This window comes from Ovis canadensis, chromosome 19, assembly GCF_042477335.2.
Source record: "Ovis canadensis isolate MfBH-ARS-UI-01 breed Bighorn chromosome 19, ARS-UI_OviCan_v2, whole genome shotgun sequence".
Classification (NCBI taxonomy): domain Eukaryota; kingdom Metazoa; phylum Chordata; class Mammalia; order Artiodactyla; family Bovidae; genus Ovis; species Ovis canadensis.
In genome coordinates, this window is record NC_091263.1 from 57,253,808 (window position 1) to 57,272,218 (window position 18,411).

The 18,411-nt window shown below is 40.4% G+C and overlaps 1 protein-coding gene across 11 annotated transcripts in view; it reads left to right on the plus strand.

Annotated features, from left to right (window-relative positions):
• CFAP20DC (CFAP20 domain containing) overlaps window positions 1-18,411 on the plus strand; it is a 261,668-nt gene that overhangs the window by 179,109 nt on the left and 64,148 nt on the right. For all 11 annotated transcript variants that reach the window (XM_069560489.1, XM_069560502.1, XM_069560492.1 and 8 more), the window contains one exon: window positions 6,807-7,010. In XM_069560489.1, the coding sequence (XP_069416590.1) occupies window positions 6,807-7,010 (204 nt within the window). The remainder of the gene's footprint in view (window positions 1-6,806; window positions 7,011-18,411) is intronic.

Consider the following 18,411-nt stretch of genomic DNA (forward strand, 5'->3'; position numbering starts at 1 on the left):
TTTCCAGCCCTTCACTTTCAGTCTGTATGTGTCCTTGTTTTGAGGTGGGTCTCTTGTAGGCAGCATATAGAGGGGTCTTGTTTTTGTATCCATTCGGCCAGTCTTTGCCTTTTGGTTGGGGCGTTCAACCCATTTATGTTTAAGGTAATTATTGATAAGTATGATCCCGTTATCATTTATTTTATTGTTTTGGGTTCGGGTTTATACACCCTTTTCGTGTTTCCTGTCTAGAGAATATCCTTTAGAATTTGTTGGAGAGCTGGTTTGGTGGTGCTGAATTCTCTCAGCTTTTGCTTGTCTGTAAAGCATTTGATTTCTCCTTCGTATTTGAATGAGATCCTTGCTGGGTGCAGTGATCTGGGCTGTAGGTTATTGTCTTTCATCACTTTAAGTATGTCTTGCCATTCCCTCCTGGCCTGAAGAGTTTCTATTGAAAGATCAGCTGTTATCCTTATGGGAATCCCCTTGTGTGTTATTTGTTGTTTTTCCCTTGCTGCTTTTAATATTTGTTCTTTGTGTTTGATCTTTGTTAATTTGATTAATATGTGTCTTGGGGTGTTTCGCCTTGGGTTTATCCTATTTGGAACTCTCCGTGTTTCTTGGACTTGGGTGATTATTTCCTTCCCCATTTTAGGGAAGTTTTCAACTATTATCTCCTCAAGGATTTTCTCATGATCTTTCTCTCTGTATTCTTCTTCTGGGACTCCTATAGTTCGAATGTTGGAGTGTTTCATATTGTCCTGGAGGTCTCTGATATTGTCCTCGTTTCTTTTAATTCGTTTTTCTTGTTTCCTCTCTGATTCATTTATTTCTACCATTCTATCTTCTATTTCGCTAATCCTATCTTCTGCCTCCGTTATTCTACTATTTGTTGCCTCCAGAGTGTTTCTGATCTCATTTATTGCGTTATTCATTATATTTTGACTCTTTTATTTCTTCAAGGTCCTTGTTAAACCTTTCTTGCATCTTCTCAGTCCTTGTCTCTAGGCTATTTATCTGTGATTCCATTTTGATTTCAAGATTTTGGATCATTTTCACTATCAATATTCGTAATTCCTTCTCAGGTAGATTCCCTACTTCTTCCTCTTTTGTTTGGTTTGGTGGGCAACTCTCCTGTTCCTTTACCTGCTGAGTATTCCTCTGTCTCTTCATCTTGGTTATATTGCTGCGTTTGGGGTAGCCTTTTTATATTCTGGTAATTTGTGGAGTTCTCTTTATTATGGAGCTTCCTCACTGTGGATGGGGTTGTATCAGTGGCTTGTCAAGGTTTCCTGGTTAGGGAGGCTTGTGTTGGAGTTCTGGTGGGTGGAGCTGGGTTTCTTCTCTCTGGAGTGCAGTGGAGTGACCAGTAATGGGTTATGAGACATCAAAGGTTTTGGAATAATTTTGAGCTGCCTGTATATTGAAGCTCAGGGGAGTGTTCCTGTGTTGCTGGAGAATTTGCGTGGTATGTCTTGTTTTGGAACTTGTTGGCCCTTGGGTGGAGCTTGGTTTCAGTGTAGGTATGAAGGCATTTGATGAGCTCCTATTGCTTAATGTTCCCTGAATTCAAGAGTTCTCTAATGTTTTCAGGCTTTGGATTTAAGCCTCCTGCTTCTGGTTTTCAGTTTTATTTTTACAGTAGCCTCTAGACTTCTCCATCTATACAGCACCGATGATAAAACATCTAGGTTAAAGATGAAAAGTTTCTCCACATTGAGGGACACTCAGAGAGGTTCACTGAGTTACAAGGAGAAGAGAAGATGGAGGGGGTAGTTAGAGGTAACTGGAATGAGATGCAGTGAGATCAAAAGAGGAGAGAGCAAGCTAGCCAGTAGTCACTTCCTTATGTGCGCTCTATAGTCTGGACCGCTCAGAGGTATTTACGGAGTTATACAGGGAAGAGGAGAGGGAGGAAGTAGACAGAGGTGGCCAGGAGGATAAGAGAGAGGAATGAGAAGGAGAGAGACAAATCCTGCCAGTAACCAGTTCCTTAGGTGTTCTCCACCGTCTGGAACACACAGAGATTCACAGAGTTGGATAGAGAAGAGATGGGGGAGAAAAGAGACAGAGGCCACCTGGTGGAGAAAAAGGAGAGTCCAAAGGAGGAGAGAGTGGTCAAGCCAGTAATCTCGCTCTCAGGTAAACTTGGGTAGTGAAGTTTGGGTTTTTAAATGTACGAAATTGACAACAAAAACCTAAGAGCAAAGATTAAAAATCTAGAGTAGAGGTTGGATTTTCAAAAATACAATATTAAAGAAAAGAAGCAGAAGGAAAAAGGAAGACAGAAAAAAAAGAGTTATTAAAACGAAACAAAAAAACAACAACAACAAAAAACAAAAAAAGAAAAAACCACCAACAACCATCCAAAGACTATATATGGTGTTTGCCTTAAAAAAAAAAAAAGTCTTTTTTTTTTAAATAGTAATAGTAGGTTATAGAAATAAAAATTAGAGGAGAAATAGGAGACTTAACAATTTTAAAAAAAAGTTAGAAAAAAAAGGAAAAAAAAAAGGAATGATTTTTAAAATAAAAATATATATCTGGCCCTTCTCTGATGTTGTGGGCCGTGTGAGATCACTTCCAAGGTGGTTCCCTCTGTTTAACTTGTTCTGTTTGCTGGTTTTTTAGGCTCGCTAGTTCAGTCACGCTGTGGGGAGGGGGGATGCTACAAACAAATAGCATTGTCGTGTGCACACAGGGTCTCAGCCCCGCTTGACCTGTCCCTTCTCGTGGTGCACAAACCGCTCCGGCTCTACGATGCTCAGCCGGGAACTGTCTGGGGCCGGCCCTAGGCTGCGTGCACTTCCCTGATCCAAGCCGCTCAGGTTCGGCGCTCAGGCAGCCCTCAGAGGCTCAGATTCAGCTGGGACTGCGCTTTGTGCCCTTCCCAGGTCCGAGTAGCTCAGGAGTTTGGCGAGCGTGCTTGCCGTGGCTTGTCACCTCTTCTGCCGCTGCTGCTCAGCTTTCTGGGTGGACCGCTGGCGCCCACCGTGAGGCAGATTGTGACTGTCCAGCACCCCCAGAAGTCTTAGCAAAGAAGCATGCTTGCAGTTAGGTGAGTAAAGTCTCTCCGGGTCTGCAATTGCCCCTTTCCAGTCCTTACGGCTCTGGCTGCCTGTCCCCGGCAGGGGATGGTCTGCAGCCGGCTTTTTCCGTTCCGTCCTTTGTTCTGTGCTCGGTCCTGGCGGTGTCTCATGTTCGAGCTTTTCGCGTGGTAGCTATCCCACAGTCTGGTTTGCTAGCCCAAGTTAGATCGTTCTGGTTGCGCTTGGGGCATTCCTGCCCGATTCTTACAAAGCGCTGCAGCCCACGCCTCCTGCGCGTCCCTGCCCTGCCCCCACTTCCCAATGGCGGATGCAGGCGTCTGTGCTGCTTTTCCACTGGGGGAGTTACTGGTGGGCTTGTAATCTCTTGGTTTTAATTATTTCTTTATTTTTCCTTCCTGTTATGTTGCCCTCTGTGTTTCCAAGGCTCGCCACAGACTCGGCAGGGAGAGTGTTTCCTGGTGTTTGGAAACCTCTCTTCTTAAAATTCCCTTCCCGGGACAGGCTTCCCTTCCCCAGACAGGCTTCCCTTCCCCACCTCCTTTGTCTCCTTTTTCGTCTTTTATATTTTTTCCTACCTGTTTTTGAAGACAATGGTCTGCTTTTCTGGTTGCCTGATGTCCTCTGCCAGCCTACAGAAGTTGTTTTGTGGAGTTTGCTCGGTGTTGAAATGTTCTTTTGAGGAATTTGTGAGGGAGAAAGTGGTCTTCCCGTCCTATTCCTCCGCCATCTTTACAGTTCTCTAGTTTTTTTTTCAATTGAGGTATAATTAATTCATATACCATAAAGTTCAGAAGTGTTTAGTATATTCAGGACATTCTGTAACCATCACTACAACACAGCCTACTTTCAGAAGATTTGCATTACCCCAGAAAGAAACCCCTTACCTATTAGAGATCACTGCCCATTCCATCTCTCCTCAGTCCCTGGACAATCACCTGTCTCCTTTCTATCTCTGTATACTTGCCTTTTCTGTATATTTCATATACATAAAATCATATAATCTGTGACCTTTTGTCTCAGGCTTCTTTCACTTTAGCACAATATTTTCAACATTCACCCATCTTGTAGCATGTATCTTTATGGCTAATAATACTCCATTGTATGGATAAACAAAAATCCGTTCATCAGATGATGAACATTTGGTGGTTTCTGCCTTGGGGCTGTTATGAATAATACTGCTACTGAACATTCATATGGAAGTTTCCGTACGTACGCACATATATTTTTAGTTCTCTTGGATATATCCCAGCAAGTGAATTGCTGGCCCCATCTTTTGAGGAACCACCAAACTTTTCCAAAGTGGCTGCACCATTTTATAATCACAACCAGTGATGTATGAGGATTCCAGTTTCTCCGCATCCTTGTCAGCACTTGTTACTATCTATCTTTTGTATTATAACAGTCCCAGTGGATGCGAATGGTCCCTCATTGTTGTATTGATTTGCTTTCTCTAATGACAGTGATGTTGGGCATCTTTTTGTTTATCACTCCCCTGTTTATTTTGAACTTGTTTTTATTTTTCTCTTTTTAAAGTGCCTTTTTTGGAATATAAACTTTGTTTTTTTTCTTGTAATATCTGTTTTATTCAAAGAAGTCTCTAAGCATATTAAATGCTCATGGACTCTTACTCATGACATCTATTAAGGGTGCCAAGCTGCAGAAACCATGAAGTATAAGAATTTAAGTGCATTTCCACTGGCAACTTTGCAGAAAACCTCCACATCACAGTATTAGATCATAGGCTTTCATAACCCCAAAGTTATGAGGATGATAATGCTTTATTAAAAAGCTTTTAGTGTCATAGAAACACTAAGAATTTTTTTCAATTGCTGTTTTCTTAACCTTTTACATCCCAATGAGGCAGAAGAAAAGACAGTAGCTATCTCAAAGAGTCATCCAAGAAAACAAATTTAGAAATTTGAATATCTTAAAAAGTCTTATGTGTCATGGAAAAACTTTTTGAGCATTATCACTGATTCCAGATATACAAAAGTATTTCAAGTTTGTTTTCTTTTTTGTTTTTGTTTTTGTTTTTTCAGATTTTATTTTATTTTACTTTACAATACTGTATTGGTTTTGCCATACATCAAAATGAATCCGCCACGGGTGTACATGTGTTCCCGATCCTGAACCCCCCTTCCACCTACCTCCCCATACCATCTCTCTGGGTCATCCCAGTGCACCAGCCCCAAGCATCCTGTATCCTGCATTGAACCTAGACTGGCGATTGATTTCTTACATGATAGTATACATGTTTCAATGCCATTCTCCCAAATCATCCCACCCTCTCCCTCTCCTACAGAGTCCAAAAGATTGTTCTATTCATCTGTGTCTCTTTTGCTGTCTCACATACAGGGTTATCGTTACCATCTTTCTAAATTCCATATATATGCATTAGTATACTGTATTGGTGTTTTTCTTTCTGGCTTACATCACTCTATAATCGGCTCCAGTTTCATCCACCTCATTAGAACTGATTCAGATGTATTCTTTTTAATGGCTGAGTGATACTCCATTGTGTATATGTACTGCAGCTTTCTTATCCATTCGTCTGCTGATGGACATCTAGGTTGCTTCCATGTCCTGGCTATTATAAACAGTGCTGCGATGAACATTGGGATACACATGTCTCTTTCAATTCTGGTTTCCTCGGTGTGTATGCCCAGCAGTGGGATTGCTGGGTCATAAGGCAGTTCTATTTCCAGTTTTTTAAGGACTCTCCACACTGTTCTCCATAGTGGCTATACTAGTGTTTTCAAGTTGTTTGCCAGTCCTGGATATAAATCACACTGCTCATTCATATAGGATGTTAACATTTCAGCAATGTTGAAGTTAATGTTAGCTACGAAATTTGGTTTAAGCCAGAGAAAAGGGAAGAGGTTTGAAAATTCCATATGCCAGTTTCTTCCCTATACATTGAAATAATATTTATACTAGCCTCTGAAGATTTATAGTAGTAGACTTGACAGATTACATATGTATAGTAAAGTCCATATGAATTTAAGTGTTTATGGTAGCTCTGAGGTCTTTCTGGCTTTCAGACCTTACATGTTCCCATCTTCAGTTCATATTTTATTTGGTGGCTTTTAACAACATTCGTTATCTTCATTCTTACTGTTAGTTGAATTTATTTGGTCCTAGTGTTCACACTAATGAAATTTATCAATTCTCTTATAAACCATTTTTATGAAAGGTGATTTTTTCTTTTACAAAAAGCCGTTTTGAATTTTTGTTTATTTAGTCAGTCCTCAAATACTGGTTGGGCTCCAGGTGTGAGAAATACAATGAAAGTAAGACAGTCGTGGAGCTTGCCTTTGTAGCACTCACACACTACCTGTGGACTCCAAAACCAGTTAGGTACCTGCGGCTGTGATGGTGCTAAAAATGTACACTGTAATACTCTCTGAGAGCACATAATGTGGAGGAACTGACCCAGTTTTGAACTGTCGGGAAAAGCTTTTCTGAAGAAAAGCACATGATCTGGGCCCTAAGGTACAGCTGGGCATTCACACCGAAGCACTGGCGTGTGCACAGGCACTAAGGCAAGAGTGGGTTTGAGGCTTCTGAGGACCTGAATGGAGGACAGTGTGACGTCAGGAGAAGACACGGTGAGGCAGCCGGCAGGGGCGGCATATAAAGGCCTGTTAAGCATCTGGGCCTCTGTCAGTGGGGAGCCATTGTAGGGGTTAAGGCTGTAGAATAGCATTTACGGAAGCCCATAAAATTAAGAAAGGCCAAGTGACTCATTGCTCTTTTAATTTCTTCTCTCTTGGTCAGGAGTATGACTGGAGAAACTATCAGCCCAGTGAGATTAGTGAATCTGAGTTGCAAATGCTCGCCAGCCTACGGCGGCAACAGAATGAAGAACTGGAGGACACTGGGGCTCCCTATGGCCTGAGCGCATCCCAAGTTGACAACTGTAATGTCAGCATAAGCACCAGCAGTGACGACACAACCACGTGGAACTCCTGCCTGCCACCTGTGAGTCCAGGGCTTTGCAACTTTGTTTACTGCCTTAATCAGGGATCTAGCCTCTCTGTAACAAAGCCCAGCCTCGCCTGGGAAAAGTAGGCCCGAATGAGAACACTTCCCATGAAAACTGTTCTGAAGTAGTGTTGTAATACTGGAGGCATTGTCTTGTTTTAAATTATCTTATTTATCTTCAGATAATGAGCTTCCCTGGTGACTCAAACAAAGAATCTTGCCTGCAGTGCAGGAGATCCAGGTTCAATTCCTGGGTTGGGAAGATCCCCTGGAGAAGGCCCTGGCAACCCACTCCATATTCTTGCCTGGAGAACCCCATGGACAGAGGAGACTGGCAGGCTTCAGTGCATGGGGTTGTAAAGTGTCACACTACTAAAGTGACTTAGTTTGCACCTTCAGATAATGTATGTTAATTGTGCGGTGAGATATAAAACCCTACATGAAAATGAAAAATAATAATTTTACTGTGCTGCTAAGTCGCTTCAGTCGTGTCCGACTCTGTGAGACCCCATAGACGGCAGCCCACCAGGCTCCCCTGTCTCCGGGCAAGAACACTGGAGTGGGTTGCCATTTCCTTCTCCAAATTTTTTTTTTTTAACTGTAGACTCTAGGTATTTCATTGCATTCTCAGCTCCGTAGCACAAGCCCTGTCACGTAGAACAGGCTCAATATATGTTTTAAAAGTATCCGTTAAATGAATGAACAAAAAGGAAGAGACTATAACTAAACCAAGTATAGCTTGGATATGGTGGCAGAAAAAAACGTTTTTGGAAGTCACCGGATTTTTGCTGACTCCTCCCTGTGTCTCTGACCATGAGAGGCATTGCAAGTACTTCAGCAGCTTATACTATCCTGTATGTTTATACAGTTAAAGCACTCTTAAATGCGGCCCTTCATTTTCTCTGTAGACTAGCAGGTGGCCTGGAGCAGGCCTCAGTCTGCCTGTTTTTCAGTTGAAGAAACTAAAGTCTGGACTCAAGCTTCTGTATCTGCTCAGTGGTAGAGCCCAGAACAAAGCCCAGTGATTATACTCCATCTATTCTTCAGTACCATCCTCATGGATCTTATGGTTTAATTGAAAAGACAAAGCAGAAACATTCACAGAACAGTCAGTCACAATGTAAGAAATGTCATGGGGCAGAAGAATAAAATCTTTATTATAATAATGGTAATTAGAGCTGCCATTTCTTTAAGAACCTAAAAGCATTTAAGATCTCCATAGACCGAACAAACATTTACTTATAATGCTACATTCAACATCAGATCAAACATATTAAAATGCGCTTTCAAATCCAGTAGTAAATATAGTTTTTTACCAGACAATTTTTGAAAGAAAATATAAAACTGTAAGCACCTTTGATTCATGCTTATATAAAATAACATAAAGAAAGGTTAAGTTTAAGTGTAGTTAACAGTGGATAAGTTATGTTTTAAGTATTGAGTTAAATATCAATTTTTAAGTTTTCATTTTCTATTTTAAAGTAATTTTTTTTCCAGATCTCCACCTTCTTTGTAGCTCTTAGAAATCTCAGAGGCCCTGACACTAGCCCTTGCGTTTCTCATTTACTCCTTGCTGCTATCCTATGTGGTAAGCCCTATTGAGTTCCCATTTTCAGTTGAGAAAACAGACTCTTGAGTAAAGTGACGCAGAACTAGTTTGGCATGACTCTCAGTTCTAAGCTTCTAGCCTCCATGATATTGACTTCTTGATACATGACTCAATTGTCAAATGAGTGCTATGAATATCTAGCAGAAGTTGCGATTTCTACTCTGGAGAGAACTTCCAAATCACAGATGAGGAATACAAATTGGTTCTAAGGATAAGGGGTGGTGGGGGCGATGATATTAGTTTTTCTTTAGTGTTCTTTTTACCACCTTGACCACCCTCCAAGTTGGTCTTACCTTATTTAGCTGTGCTTTCATTAAACTGAATGATCAAGCATACATAACACCTCAAGCAACCTTGGGCCCAAAGAGTACCTACCCACCCAGAAAAACATACCCCTGTGTGCTGGTTACTCAGAGTACCCTGATAGCCAGAGCTAAGAACAGAAGAGTAAGTTGCAGATTTTTGCCAGTGCAATTTACAGTGGAATGGAAATACTGCCTTTCTTATAAAATATTTCTTAGCAGCCATTTAAACCAAAAGTAACAAAGAGAATAGTGGCCTTCTGAACAAACTCATTCTGTCATGAAGTAGCTCAGAGACCCAGCATTACAAACGGCAAGCTGGAAAGTGATTATTCAAGACTGAAAAGGCTGAACTCTTAGTTGCCCTGGATACCATGTCCCATCACTGTCCTGTTGTGGCAAGGACTGAAGTCCCCATGCATCACAACTACTTCGCTCTAAAAGTCTACAGCTGAAAATAACCATTGGTAATGAACTTAATAGCCCCTCTATTTGACCAAGTAAGAAATTGAAAACAGTCTATTTTTTTAGACAGAGAAAATAATTGAAAAACCTACCTTTGGTATTCATAAGATATATTTATTATTCCATCAAACTCAGTCTATTTCAATATTGGAACTATCAACAAATGGAAAATTGCATTGCTTAATGAATTCTGCATCTTGTTGCTCGTATAGAGTCTAAATAGAGCAATTTACAAGAACTACTGTGGTCTTTTCTGGGAGCTCATGATTTTCTTTTTAGAAGTGGTACCAGGGCAATGAAAAAGAAGCGATGGAAGAAGACATAACTTCATCACAGTGATACCCTGCTTTCCTTATGTCACAGTGATGGCACCATCCTCCACACTGACACTCAAGCCAGAAATTTGAGAGACATCTCCACTTCTCCCACCCCTTCATTTACCACACCCAATTGGTCTCCAAATCCTGAGAATCTCCTCTCCTTTTTACCTCTTAACCCTCCCTATCTAATACCACCCTCACATCAAAAGTGGCCCAGACAGTAGAGTCTGCCTGCAGTGTGGGAGACCCGGGTTCCATCCCTGGGTCAGGAAAATCCCCTGGAGAAGGAAATGGTAACACAATCCAGTATTCTTGCCTGGAAAATCCCATGGATGGAGGAGCCTGGCAGGTTACAGTCCATGGGGTCTCAAAGAGTCGGACACGACTGAGTGACTTCGCTTTACTTCATCTAATACCGTAGCTTTGGTATTTCATATCTTATACAAATTCCCTCATCGGTTTCCTAATACTAAGGTGCCTGCAATCCAAGCACTATAGCATGGTAGTTAGGAGCATAGGCTCTGAAGTCAAATCGCCAAGGTTCACATCCAAGCTGTGACCTTGTCAAACACATGGCACTGTGTCTGAGACATGATAAGCAATTAATAAATTAAGATTAGTTTCATTATTATTGTCATTATTATTCATCCTGGCTATGAATATGATAATGATCTCATCCCTACATGAAGCCTTTTTGTAACTCCTCATTGCCTCTTTAGCCTGGCATACATGGTCCCCCCACCATGATCTGAGACCTGCCCCTCTCCAGGATCATCTCTCACTGCTCTCCACCTTTCTCTCCATGCTTTAATCCCAGTGGTAATCTGCTAAAGGCACTTTGCATGCATCCTTGTACCTTGTACCAGTTTATCTCTTAAGACTCAGCTCCAAAGCCTTCTGTAATCCTTCTCCAGGCTCACTGAGAGAGGTAGCTTCCTTTCCGTCACAAGAGCCAGGATTATCTCCATGCTAACACTCACCGCAGTCTAGCTTGTCTGTCCCACATTAATTCATCCCACATATTTTCTGAGTGGTACAATCTTCTGTGGACTGTGCTGGGGATACAAACAAGTCTTTCCTCACCCTTGAGATACTGTTCATACTATTCATGGGGTTCTCAAGGCAAAAATGCTGAAGTGGTTTGCCATTCCCTTCTCCAATGGACCACATTTTGTCAGAACTCTCCACCATGACCCGTCCACCTTGGGTGGCCCTACACGGCATGGCTCATAGTTTCATTGAGTTAGACAAGGCTGTGGTCCATGTGAGTAGATTGGTTACTTTTCTCTGATGGTGGTTTTCAGTCTGTCTGCCCTTGGCCAACATCCGCTGGATCGTTGAAAAAGCAAGAGAGTTCCAGAAAAACATCTATTTCTGCTTTATTGACTATGCCAAAGCCTTTGACTGTGTGTGTGGGTCACAATAAACTGTGGAAAATTCTGAAAGAGATGGGAATACCAGACAACCTGACCTGCCTCTTGAGAAATCTGTATGCAGGTCAGGAAGCAACAGTCAGAACTGGACATGGAACAAAGACTGGTTCCAAATAGGAAAAGGAGTACATCAAAACTGTATATTGTCACCCTGCTTATTTAACTTATATGCAGAATACATCATGAGAAACGCTGGACTGGAAGAAACATAACCTGGAATCAAGATTGCCAGGAGAAATATCAATAACCTCAGATATGCAGATGACACCACCCTTATGGCAGAAAGTGAAGAGGAGCTAAAGAGCCTCTTGATGAAAGTGAAAGAGGAGAGTGAAAAAGTTGGCTTAAAGCTCAACGTTCAGAAAACGAAGATCATGGCATCTGGTCCCATCACTTCATGGGAAATAGATGGGGAAACAGTGGAAACAGTGGCAGACTTTACTTTGGGGAACTCCAAAATCACTGCAGATGGTGACTGCAGCCATGAAATAAAAAGACGCTTACTCCTTGGAGGAAAGTTATGACAAACCTAGACAGCGTATTAAAAAGCAGAGACATTACTTTGTCAACAAAGGTCTGTCTAGTCAAGGCTATGGTTTTTCCAGTAGTCATGTATGGATGTGAGAGTTGGACTATAAGGAAAGCTGAGTGCCAAAGAACTGATGCTTTTGAACTGTGGTGTTGGAGAAGACTCTTGAGAGTCCCTTGGACTTCAAGGAGATCCAACCAGTCCATCCTAAAGGAAATCAGTCCTGAGTGTTCATTGGAAGGACTGATGTTGAAGCTGAAACTCCAATACTTTGGCCACCTGGTGCGAAGAGCTGACTCATTTGAAAAGACCCTGATGCTGGCAAAGATTGAAGGCTAGAGGAGAAGGGGACGACAGAGGATGAGATGGTTGGATGGCATCACTGACTTAACGGACATGAGTTTGAGTAAACTCTGGGCATTGGTGATGGACAGGGAGGCCTGGCATGCTGCAGTCCATGGGTTCGCAAAGAGTCAGACACGAAAGAGTGACTGAACTGAACTGAAGAGTCTTGAGATACTCACCATATTGGAGGTAAACAGCTCACTGTAAGAGAGTGATAATAGAATATCATTATTATGATAACAAGAGAGTGATAATAAGATAAAGAGACGAGGGAACACGTACAAGGGAATAATTCTACTTGTTGGTTTCAGGGATATTTTCACAGAGAATGCTGCAGGTAAGCCAGAGAATGAGTGTAAGCTCATCACATAAAGAGAGGAGAAAAGGAATTCCAGGTTCTGAAAAGGAGCAGAATCAATTGTCTCCTTTAACATGATTACCTCCTCTTAGTACCTTTTTTCCTCCATTACCTCAAACAGAGCTTGAAATGAATTTTTGCTTCCCTCATAATCACTGCCCACCCCGACCCAACAACACTGCTGCTTCCTCCAGCTACACTGCAGCTCACACAGCATGGCCCTGCCTTTTGTCCACATTCTGTTAGCGATGCCATTATCCATATCCTCTTCTCTGCCTGGAGACCCTCGTTCCCTCTTCTCTACCTTGAACACTCCTGTGTTTGAAGGCCCAACTCAAATGTCCCATCTTCATGAAACTCTCTCTCCTGCATAGAATTATTTTCTTTCTTCTCTGGCTCCCAATATCTTTGGTGATAACACTTAGCACATCAGGTAACCACTGTCATCAGCATCCCTCGAGCCTGGTTCTGAGCTCCTTGAAGGCAGAACTGTGCCGAGCACAGGGCCTAGCATGAGGTCACAGTCAGCGCTGGTTGTTAGTTGTTTGGTTGAGTGAATCAGTCAATAATATTAAAAGATTCCTTTTTTACTCTAAGGTAGTTTTATCAAAATTCCAAAATAAACATCAGCTGTACTTTGCTTAAATAAGTAGTATTTTACATTCAAGATTTAATAAATGGATATTAAATACACACAAAAAGGAAAAATCTCCCTCTGGGCAAGGCTTGGTGATAGTAGTTTAGAAAGAAGATTTAGGCAGGTCACATTCAGTTTGGCATCTTTGCTTAATGACTTCATACACATTGCAGTCTAACCAGGAAGCCTACAGAGAGTAAAACAAGTCTTTAAGGCTGTTGTGTTTACTGCAAGTTTTGAGTAAACTTTGAGTAAAGCTTTCCTCAGCATCTGTGCAGTTCAGAGTAATATGTACTATTTTAAAAGTGTTTAGTTATAAGTTAATCGTTTAAAAGTGTAATTAAATGTAACCATATTTCTCATAGCAAATTGGCTTTTGTAGGCATCCATTGCTAAATAAATCAAACCTACTGAGAAATCCATTGGCATTTGACAGACAAATTTTTCAAAGTTTCTAACTTAGAACCAAATTCAATTAAAACAATACTTTTCAACTTCTGTGGAAACCAGGCTGCAAGTAATCAATTTTGGAGGGTTCTGTTAGGAGTAGCCCTCATGAGATTTATTGAAAAACTGGGCTCTAGGCAGCCTTTGGAAGAGAGCTAGAGTTAGTTATAATGGATTCTTAAGTGAATTTTATTTTGGTGAAGGATTTTGATTGATAGGAGCATAAAGCTATGTCTTGAGGAGTGTGTGTGTGTCTGTGTGTGTATGTATATGTGGTATGTGGTTCCTTTTCAGGAAGAGGAATAGCTGTTAATGGAAAAAGTGACAACCAAAATAATTTAGACTCTGTGTCAGCCAACCTGGTCTCAAATCCCAGCTCTGCCTTTTGCTAGCATGATCACCTATAAAATGGGAATAGTAGAGGCCCTTCATTGTGTGGGCATGCTGGGAATTGATTGTGTGCTTGGAGTATGTGTGCTTAGTGCCTCAGATAATGATCTGACACTAACTGTAATTTGCTGCTCCCCCAAAGATGCTCTCCTCAAAGGACCACTTGAGTGATCAGAAAAGATTGCTAGGATATTTTCTCTTTTTGTGACCACTGAAGGCTGTAAGGGTGGGCTGAGATTGTGGTGTGCTTGTTTTGATGTGAGCTTAGCATTCAGACTGACCCCTCAGAGCTTGACTTAACTCATTGTTCCAATGTTTCGTTATTTCTCTGTCCCACCTCTAATCTAAATTGAAGAAAAGCATGCCTCATGTGATACTTTGTAAGCAGATGCCTCAAAGCCATCCTTCCTCTAAGTTAATTCCCATGACCTAATATCAAGCACATAAGTCTCCTCAGCTTGTTTAAAAAAAAAATCTTCGCATGCATCCATCAACACGGCATACTGCAGAGCATAATATTTGGAGAAAAATGAGGCAAAATGCACTTAATAAAATTGCAGGCATATGGTGAAGTTCTCAGACAGGTTATTTATGGTCTTGATTAACCTTGCAACATTTTTTTGCCATTTTCATAGGTTTTAACATAACAACAGAAAAATATTTCCTTTACCTTTTAACATGACAGGATTATCTTATCTCCTGTTCTTTAATTTAGCCTTCACTTCTCTCCCTCACCCCAAAACGTCTAGCAGCTTGATTATGGAAAAGCAGAGCTTCTTGTGCTCAGTGGCAGTTCAAGTGTGGTGTTTTCCCAACTCTAGTGCATAGCAACAGCGCCACCCAGAGGACAAGGTCCCAAGTTTCTAGGATCTGTTCCATTCCTAGGCTCATAAACATATAGTGTTTTACATGATGGTTGCTGGCTGCTATGTGTACAATGTGTAACATACTAGCATTTCAGGCTCTTTCTAGTTAATAGGTCTTACTTTGTCCTGATCTACAGATTCATTACCTTCTCAGCTCTCTTTGGGTATAATGAGTTTTCTTTTAATCCTCCTGAACTAAAAACATTAAGTGGTTGATTGTGCTAAGCTGCAGATAAATCTGATGAGCAAGCTGTTCTTTATACCACTATAGAAATGATATACGAAAACTAATATTGAAGTCAGTGTAATATCTGTGCTGTCAGGAGAAACTATTAAAATGTGCGAGTTGTTCTGTGTTTAATGACTATGAAAGTCACCTCATGAAATAAACTTTTCTCGTTCTTAGAGGATTGTCTATTTTATCTTCTGTTGTCCCAAATTAAGCAATGTGGCAAAACATTTTCAAATATATAGTTACATGTCATAAGAATGAAATCAAATGAATTTAATTTATTGTAAGGAGATAGTCCTACATATATCAAATACATGTATTTCAGGACTACTTTTTCTTCCTGCCATTAACTGAATTGAGTTTGTCGTATTTGTTACGCAAAACTTATTTACGTACTGATTTAAGTGAACCTCTGAGCTAGATTAAGCCCTGCAACTTACTGATTAAGAGGGTAAACTGAGGAATGAGATTGGATGGGTTCAAATTCTGGCCCCACTATTTCCTGACTGGCATGACCTTAGGTTAACACCCCCTTCTTCCAAATGATCACTCCACCCTCTGGAGAACAGAAATGCTCACAGAGTCCTATTTCCTCCTCCTTTAGATGCAGTTGTTAATCCTATCTATTTCATAGAATTATGAAAAAAATGGAAAATGAAAGTAAAGTAACTCAGTTGTGTCCCACTCTTTGCGACCCCACAGACTGTAGCCTACCAGGCTCCTCCATCCATGGGATCTTCCAGGTAAGAATACTGGAGAATACTCCAGGAGATCTTCCCAACCCAGAGATTGAATCTGGGTCTCCCGCATTGTAGGCAGATGTTTTACGTTCTGAGCCACCACGGAAGTCCAACAAGGATTTAACACAGAGTAAGTGCTCAATAAATATCAGTTACTACTATTATGATTGTTGTCTTGGTTATTTGTAGGGCTTCCCATGTGGCTCAGCTGGTAAAGAATCCGCCAGCAGTGTGGGAGACTGGGGTTCTACCCCTGGGTTGGGAAGATCCCCTGGAGAAGGAAAAGGCTACCCTCTCCAGTATTCTGGCCTGGAGAGTTCCATGGACTGGTCATTTGCAGGTGTTCGTTATTATTCCTGTGCTGCTTCTTGCTGAATTCCAAAATTTTAAAGATGATCTTTTTTTTTTAACTGGTGCTTTCATGGAATGTTCCCTACCTAGAAGTAGTCGAAATTGGTTTACTGTTGCACATGTACAGAAGCATATCTATTCCATTTGTGGATGGGGATGTTTGGCTTCAGACAGTTCATCTGTTACCCCTGCCTCCACCCCCATCATGTTCAGAGAGCTGTTAGAAACAATTAGGCCATTCTGATGTGGGCCAGGAAAACAAAAAGACATCATTGAAGTGAAAGCTCTGCCTTTAGAAAGCATTAAAAGCAAAGTCGTGGGAACTGGAATATCTTAAAGGAGCTTTTTAGCTGCATCATTGCCATAATCCCTTCCTGTCCCTGAACGTGATTATGAAATTAGAAGACATGTACAGAGAGGGAACTGAGGCCACCCAACTTTGTATCGCACCCCCCTGAAAGCAAGACTTGGATCCTTCCCCAACAGAGTCATTAGCAGTTGGGGTTTATGTCAGTTTTAGCAGTTGCATGTATGAGTCAGAATGCTTTACCATGATATGCTATTATTAAATTTAAATAAAACATTTGGGGGTAAAAACTTAGTTTTCAATAGTAAAAATTAAGTTAAAGAATTGGGTATTCAGACCTGGTTCCACCACCTTGTAGTTATTTTTAACTGAATTTTTAAAATTTACCTTTCTGTCTATTCATGTCCTTATTACTTCAGAAAGTTTGCACTTATTATTTCTCTGTTTTCTTACACTGTAAAATCACTGTGAATGTGAATCTTTTATGTTAGTGTATTTTTTTTTACTCCTTGTATCATTGTGTCTATTTTATAGAAACATGAGCAAACATGGAAGGGCAGTCTGTATAGTCTAAGTGAGAACTCAGTCACAAACCAAATAGCATTCTGTAACCATTTCTATTCTCCAGAGAGTGGAGTGAGTCATTTGGAAGAAGGGAGTTAGGGACAGGTGTAAAATAGAATTAACAGCATAAAATTAGGAAAATGGAAATTTGTCTGAATAGCAGAACTGTGATGCTTAGAGAGTTATTTAAATGCTTCAAAAAGTAAATAGGCGGAGATCCATTCACTAGAGGCCCGAGTACAGCTGAAATTCTGGATGAATACTAATGAATATATTACTGGGAGTATTTCTACACCACTGTGAGTTGGTCTAGAGAACCTGTTAGGCCCTTTGCTTACTAATTCCTTTTTTGCTGTGAAATAATAAAGCCTAAATCATAGTACTAAATTTTACTTGCAAAGTGCTGGAAGTCTTATTTCTCCTGTGAGATCAAATATGTCTTATGATATGTTTTTCCTTCTACTGTTCTCCCAGCTGTTTTTCTTATTACTGAAATGGTGATGTATTGATATTGGTCCAATTACCAAACTATCTGAGCACATTTAAATTCATGGTGCATCACAGATAGGCTAAATGACTGTGATTATCAGACAAGGTGTTTGATTTAAAGAAACACTTCCAAGAGATTATATATAGAGAAAGACAGTTTAGAGAATTCCCATCACCCATGTCATTAATATTTTAGGACCCATTAAATTAAGGAATATGTGGGAAATAAGGAAATGTACCTTTCATATACAGGCATCATTGCCACACTGTTTCCTTCAGCTGGGGTCAGCACTGTGGGGCCACATTATGGCTGAGAAACCTTAACATCAACCCCGTTAAGTAAGGAAGTAACAGAGTCCTTCAAATGCAATTCAAAAATGTATACCAAATTCCAAATTGTGATGAAATGAGAATGTTAAAAATGGTTTTCATATTAGAATTATATGGTTGCTAACCACATAAAAGAAATACTTTGAGGAGATGTTCAAAAAGAATTTCTATCAGATATAATGGAATTTTCTCCCTTTATAGAACAAAGGAAAAATATCAAGTTACATTGGAGGCAAGTGTTTAAGGCTTGCATGATATGTAGTTGTTTAGCAATGTTTTGAAAAAGGTAGTAACTTAAAGATTTCTTGCAGAGGAGAAAATTCAGATTTCATATTTTTGTTAAGTATTGATATCAGTCAGTTCTTTCGGTTCTGTGCTTAATGCTTGAGGTTCTATTATGCTAGGGGAAACTAACTGCCTTGACCTAAGATTTATATGTACAATTTCAAAAATGAAAGTAGCCACTGTCCTTGCAAATTTAGTAACATTGGGATATAAATATATGTATATGCTGTATCTAATAATGAAAATAGATATTATCCTTGGAAATTTAGTAACATTGAGATACAAATATATGTATATTCCATATCTCTGAGTCTCCAGTCCATTGCTCATATTTGCTATGCAGCATTAGTTCCAGGAGACATTTTGTTTTTTTACACTGTTAACAAAGGAGCAACCAGT